This window comes from Hakea prostrata, chromosome 1 (assembly GCF_041222555.1).
Source record: "Hakea prostrata isolate BN-2017 chromosome 1, UWA_Hpros_2, whole genome shotgun sequence".
Taxonomy (NCBI): Eukaryota; Viridiplantae; Streptophyta; class Magnoliopsida; order Proteales; family Proteaceae; genus Hakea; species Hakea prostrata.
This window is the reverse complement of record NC_142600.1, coordinates 74,614,026-74,621,070: the sequence shown is the minus strand read 5'-3', so window position 1 is coordinate 74,621,070 and position 7,045 is coordinate 74,614,026. Positions and strand designations below refer to the sequence as shown.

General features: G+C 36.6%; 1 protein-coding gene across 1 annotated transcript; it reads left to right on the top strand.

Annotated features, from left to right (window-relative positions):
• On the top strand, positions 1 to 5,313 carry LOC149030031 (multiple C2 domain and transmembrane region protein 7-like). The gene is made up of 2 exons (XM_089144355.1): positions 1 to 346; positions 4,985 to 5,313. Exons 1-2 carry the CDS (start codon positions 1 to 3, stop codon positions 5,311 to 5,313), a joined length of 675 nt encoding a protein of 224 aa, XP_089000481.1.
• Positions 5,314 to 7,045: the final 1,732 nt, after the last annotated feature.

The window sequence follows — 7,045 nt, the reverse complement described above, 5'->3', positions numbered from 1 at the left end:
ATGATGTGCAACCTCAAGCTAGGGGTGGAGCTGGTGAGTGCATCTAACCTCATGGCTCCAGACGACGGTAAGGGTTCAGCCAGTGCTTTTGTGGGGTTCTACTTTGATCACCAGAATTTCAGCAGCAGTGTGAAGGAAAAAGATCTGAACCCTTTTTGGAATGAGAGCTTTTATTTCAACATCAGTGATCCCACCAACCTCCAGAAATTTACACTTGAAGCCAATGTCTACAACATCAACAAAGCTACCCACGCAAAATCATTTCTGGGGAGAGTCCGTATTAATGGGACTTCATTTGTTCCCCACTCCAATGCTGTTGTCTTGCACTACCCATTACAAAAACGCAGTGTGTTCTATTTTGTTTGCACTTATTATGGATGAGTTTACTGGAAACACTCAAAATGAGGTTCTTAGTGTTTTTTTTTTAACTGATGACATTATTTTCATAGACGAGACAAGTGCTAGAATTATGGACATCAACCATGGAATCTAAGGGTTTTACCTTTTGACTTTCTGTATGGTCATGCACATCTATCACTTCACCTAGCTTTCAACTTGTTTGTGTTTTTTTCCTTTCTCTTTTCTCTTCCCATGTAAATATACCTTTTTTTTTCTCAGAAAATGCTACCTATCTCCTTGCAAGGCAGTTACCCTTATTTTCAATTCTGTTACTGCATCTGATCTGCATTTGGTCATCCATTGAACCCAAAGGCAGTTGCCAAAGGTGAGGAAATTAGGACCTCATCCCTAATAAAATTTGAATCAGTTTGGCTTGGAGAGAATGGCAAATTCCTACTGGGAAGCTCTCAACCATCTATTGTAGATCTAAGTCTTATTTGTGAAATCATGGAGTTGAAGGTAAATACCAAGGTTTCACAAGCAGTCAGGTGGACAAAGACATGAGACCAAATCAATCATAAGAGCCGTGTTAACATCAAAGACGTGAGGAGTACAATGTGTATCGGTTAAATTAAGTTTGTTCATTTATAAGCATCCGTTATGAGGATTACTCGAGGTGCGGGTAAAGACGTGAGGAGTACAATGTGTATCGGTTAAATTAAGTTTGTTCATTTATAAGCATCCGTTATGAGGATTACTCGAGGTGCGCGTAAACTAGTCTGAACACCTCAGTTCCAAACAAAAAAAGATTTGGATATTTGAATCATAGGGATCAAACAATTCACTGGACATGGAGGAGCTTATTAGTGATCCTTGGAGGATATCCGCAATCGGTCTTTTTGGATATCTGGAATGTGGAATCCTCTCCAAAGAGTCATTTTCTTCGCCGGAATTATATTCTCATGTGGGCCCTATGATCGGATAGTTTTTCATATGAGTGGATATTATTTTATATATATTCTACCAACAAAAATAAAAAATAGTATTATATATGTGTTTCTATCTTAGCTATCAAGAAGATTTGTACAGTTAATTTTATACCATGAGTGATGGGCGTTGGTCTTTAACAATTGAATCATGATTGTGATCCATTCTGAGTTAGGATCATTTATCCTTATAGAAGAAAAAATTCATGAAACATGTTTAATCAAAAAATAAAATTATTTTTGAATGGGGTTAGAAAATATTTGAATTCTTATAGTTTCAAATTTTAAAAAAAAATTAACTTTTTGATTGGATGTGTGTCATGAATCTAAGTGTACAAAAAAAATTTTCAAGATTACAAAAGAAAATTTAGAAAAATTCATTTTCATATATGGATAGAGGTTTGATTCTATCCAATGCGTTGATTTAGTTTTTAACTAAAACATCCTACAGATGTTTGCCACGTGTATTTAGTGTGGAGAAAATTGGTAACTTTCTTCATAAATATTCTCATGAATGACTTTTTTATTTTATTTTTGAATTTGGAAGTCTTCTCTTTCTCTTCTCTTGGTGGTCATCATGATGAGTTGGTAGGAACACCGAACGTGTCGACGAGTGATTGAACACCACATTGGAAAGGTGGGACCACCTAGTTAGGTCATCCGCTTTTGTCAAAAAAATCACATCAGATAGGTAGCCATCTTTTTTACTCATATGCCCTTCAAAAAAAAAAAAAAGAGGTTCTTAAGACCACTTTTTTTACTGATTTATTCTTGAAAAACAATGGAAAGAACCATTTAACCAAACAACTGTGCCTGCTCACACAAAAAACGTTTTCTAAGAATGTTATCAAATGCGCCCTAAAGTCCTTCAAACTCTACAATTCTTCTTCTTCTTCTTCCTTGTTTTTGAAATATTAAATTTAAATCCTATGAAAATCAATTTTCTTTTTTGACCTTCTTGTGTCAGACTTCTAAGAAACTATGGTTTTGACTTAGATTTGTTTTCATGATCTCGACATCTAGTGCGTGATGTGGATTTGCATTAGAGAATCTCTCCATTTAGTGCTACAGAGTAGCTCCATTGTGTGAAGATTTTCAATAATAATCGATTGTGACCTAACATGATTCCCCTCGCATCGCATCGACATTGACTTGATCTTTAATGATAGTTTGCTATTCTTTTGGTGTTCATATTTTTTATTTTATTCTAAACGTATGTAAATTGTTTTGTAAAAGCTCTGGCAAGTGAAGGTCCTGGTCAATTTCAAGTATGATAGATTGATCCCATTCCGATCTCTAGTTGCAGTCTGTATTGGGTGCTTTACTCAATAGTTTACTCAAATATATCTGCATATTGGAACAACCAAATTTACTAAAAACAACTACATATGCCAAATTATAATATTTTTTTATTGCCCCAGTGCATAACTAGATGAAATGATTTCACTTGTAACATAATATTGCCTACCTGGTCTTCTAAAATAGGGATATTGTAATATTAAGGTACTAATGGTAAGTCAATCATCAGACAAAATAAACAAAGTAAATGATGTTTATTAAAGTTATAAGGGAGATGGAGTGCTAACTTATGGTATACCATCTAACATATGATTGGACTTATGAAGATGTAGGTGGGATCTAGATCTTTTCATCTGATGGGTAGAGATCTGTATTCTTCTTACACGTCTTTATCACATATTAAGAGAGAGGGTTCACCTTTGAATTCTAACAAGAATAATCACCAGTGAATACTTCTTAATACATATAGTTAAAAGATGTGAGGAGAACGGAGAGCTCTAGTGGTCACAGTAGGAACCTGGACTTGCATATGTGTTTATTTTTATATAATAAGGCGGAGGGAGAATAAACAATAAATTTAATCATAAAATTAAATAAAACAAAGTAAAAAATTTAAACAATGAAACTCACCTACTGAACATCATGGAGGATAGAGAGACCATCCATGGGATGAATGAGTCATTAGCTTAGCTTTGGCCATTAAACCATTTGGGTCATCTATTTTTTTTTTTTTTTTTTTTTGATATGAGGTTCATTCAGGCTAGTTTGTGTACTCCATGATTACATCCTCAAGGGAGCTTTTATATAATTAATGTCGCCGAATGGGTGTGAACCCAAGACTTCCCCTAGTGAGATTGAGCCTTTAACCGATTTACTAATTCATCATTGGCAAAAGTCATCTAATTATTATCCATTAAAAACCATTAACTCATATATTAAATATTAGATGTTTTCAATATAAATATTTACTACCGATTGTCAAGTTTGTACCTCATGGAAATGGAAAGGTGAGGCGACAATTAAGTTTGTTATAATTCTATCTTCTTTTCTTTTCTTTTCTTGTTTCCGTTAACATAATTCTATCTTTGTAGACAAGTTCAAGTATCTTTTTGCTCTTCTTTATTTTATAAAATCTACAAAAATTATTTTATTCAAATAAAAAATTTTCTTGAACAAAAGTTTTTTTTTTTTTTTTGGTAAAATGAGATTTAATTAGAAGGAGGGCAAGAAAAAGCCAAGACATCCTGATTACAAGCTTCAAGAAGCCAAGGGGTGGAAGCGGCCAACTTGCCCGGCCCGGCCCTCCTAGCTAGGGAATCGGCCACTGAGTTAGCCCACCTAGAGATAAGATGGATCGACCATGATGGTTCAAGATCCAGAAAGTGGTGAATATCCTCAACCACACGTTTAGCATCCATATCGCCGGTGGCGGGTCCGGCGGGGTACTCGCTCACACTCAAAAGTCGATTTTTAACCCCGTTGCGCCCCCAACCGCATCCCTCAAAGCGAGAGCTTCACCCTCAACGATGACCAAAAGTTTTGACTAGCACTAAAAGTAATTTATGTGTACCTTCAAGGACAGACACAAAGGTTCTAAGAAATAACATACATATAATAAAGCATAGTTCTTTTTATGGTTTTTTTTTTGGAAATAAGGTTTATCAGGGCAGTTTGCGCGTATCACGACTACATCCTCAAGGCGTTTTTTATGGTTCTTCTTACGCGCTAAAGACTGGGACCATAGATTGGCATCCGCTCTACCTTTTATGTTTTGATTCTTGACCCTGAAACCACCTCCTACTTCAAGCTTTGAGATCTGAAAAAATGGAGCGAGTCTTGGAGATATGAAGAAGATTTTCATCGGAAAGAGATCATGTTTCTGATGTTTAGCTACTAAAAGCTCCCCTTGAACAGAGTTTCAGACTAGTTAGGTACTTTCTTGTTGGATTTCTTCTTCTTCTTTCATTGTTCTTGCGGTGTGGTTAGTCTTTGTTTTCTTCTTCCTTTTCATCTCTCATCTTGGGTTTGTTAAGTGAAGGCTGAGATTATTCAGTTTGGGTGGTACGATTTAGCTTCTGCCATGTAGACCAGATTCATGCTTGAGAAGTCATGAATTATTGACACCCCCCCCCCCCCCCCAAAAAAAGTGTTTTAACCGAAATGGAGAAAAAAAATGAGAAGTCATGAATTATTTGATACCTCAATAAGAGAATCTTTTTCTTTTTGGTTATTTTTTGGATCACTTAGTTTTACATCGGGTCTTCTATACTTTTGTTGTTTGGTGCACTTTTCCTCTCCCTATTTTGTTTGCTTTGTGTTTTTTAGTTGTTCTGACTTTCTTATTTGTAATCTCTTTCCAGGTACTGGTGGTCTATCTTGGTTAGTTAAAAATTCCTTCTCTGAAATCCTTTCCAATTGGATAAGGAAATTCCCAGCCATGATGAGCAACCTCAAGCTAGGGGTGGAGCTGGTGAGTGCAACTAACCTCATGGCTAAAGACAGTGAGGGTTCAGCCAGTGCTTTTGTGGAGTTCCACTTTGATGATGGCCAGAAGTTCCACAGCAGTGTGAAGGAAAAAGATCTGAACCCTTTTTGGAATGAGAGTTTTTATTTCAACATCAATGATCCCACCAACCTCCAGAACCTTAAACTTGAAGCCAATGTCTACAACATCAACAAAGCCACCTAATCAAAATCATTTCTGGGGAGAGTTCGCATTAATGGGACTTCATTTGTTCCCTACTCTGATGCTGTTGTCTTGCACTACCCATTAGAAAAGCACAGTGTGTTCTCGCGTGTAAAAGGAGAACTTGGCTTGAAAGTCTATTTCACAGATGACCCTTCAATAAAATCCTCAGTTCCACTGTTCCTGATTTTGAATCCTTGCCGAATGCTGACTCCTGTTCTTCCCGACCACAAATGCAACAACAAGATCCGAATCCAGTCGCGAGTGTGTTCTCTGGTGACAAAAAATCTGAGTCAAGACACACCTTACATCATCTTCCTAAAGAGCAACACCACCAACCACAACAGCATCATTCTACTGGATCAATGGGCCAGCAACAGGTGCTTTATTCTGCAGATGAGATGAAACCTGAGCCACAACAGTCAAAACTTGTTCTCATGTACTCAGCTTCGTCACCCCAACCAGCTGACTATGCGTTGAAAGAGACTAGCCCATTCCTTGGAGGACAGGATGTTGGGGAGAGTCCGTATTAATGGGACTTCATTTGTTCCCTACTCCGATGCTGTTGTCTTGCACTACCCATTACAAAAACGCAGTGCGTTCCCGCTTGTAAAAGGAGAAATTGGCTTGAAAGTTTTTTTTTTGTTGTTGGTTGGTACTGGTGCTCTTTTTAATACTTGAAAGTCTATTTTGTTTACAATTATTATGGATGAGTTTACTGGAAACATTCAAAATTAGGTTTCTAGTGTTTGTTTTTAACTGATGACATTGTTTTGATGGATGAGACAAAAGCTTGAATTATGAACATCAACCATGGAATCTAAGGGTTTCAAGAAAAGTAGAAGAAAGATAGAGCATGGTATGTACCTTTAGTAAATTCGAGACATAATGAGGTGGTGAAAGTTAGAAGGTGCACCGAGAGTGTTATGTGGTTGATGAATTCTTTTTAAAGCTTAAAGAAAAATTTTACAAGATTGTCATTAGAACTTTAATGTATGGTGCATGTTGTTGGCCCTTGTTGCCAGTTAAGAAACATTTAGATAGACCAAGTGTAGTAAAGATGATGATGTTAAAGATGGATATGTGGCAAAATGGGAATGATCATTTAGTGCTCATTTGGAAGTGGTGCTGTTGCAAATAAGCTATGAAAAATGTCTAATAAGGTGGTGTGGATAAGTTCGACCAAGGCATTTGGATGCTCTAGTTTGAGAGAATTGGATATTCGGACTATAGGTACTAAAAGAGCTAGGGGCAAGCCTAAAAATTACCCTAGAGGTGGAGAGGAAAGATGTGCATGCATGGTTTAGGCCAGCTTGTTGCAAATATGGTGTCAAACAGACCGAGTGGGGGGCAAGGATACACGTATTTAACCCCAGATGATATAAAGCTAAGCTATAGTAGTTGTTGTCATGTTCCTTTTCTTTTACGTTAATCATTAAAAATTGGTCTTCGTAAAGATCAATGTAGCTGACCCCATTTAGCAAGATATGCTAAGTTGTAGTTGGAAAAATTATAGAACTCTGTGACAATAATAATAATTTGCCTAATTAGTTGTTGACGTCTTTTATTAAGGGTAAATTAATTTGCCTAAGTTTAACATAGAGAATATCATAGTTACCATGTAAATTACCTTTTGACTTTTTGTATGGTCATGCACATCTTTCACGTATTTAATCATGGTGCACGCAAGCTGGCCCGAATCAACCTCATATCCAAAAAAAAAAAAAAGGTTTCA

Coding starts and splice junctions, on each gene's coding strand:
- LOC149030031 (XM_089144355.1), top strand. CDS start 1: ATGATGTGCAACCTCAAGCTAGGGGTGGAGCTGGTGAGTGCATCTAAC. Junction 347..4,984: donor CTACCCATTACAAAAACGCA/GTGTGTTCTATT, acceptor ATCTCTTTCCAG/GTACTGGTGGTCTATCTTGG.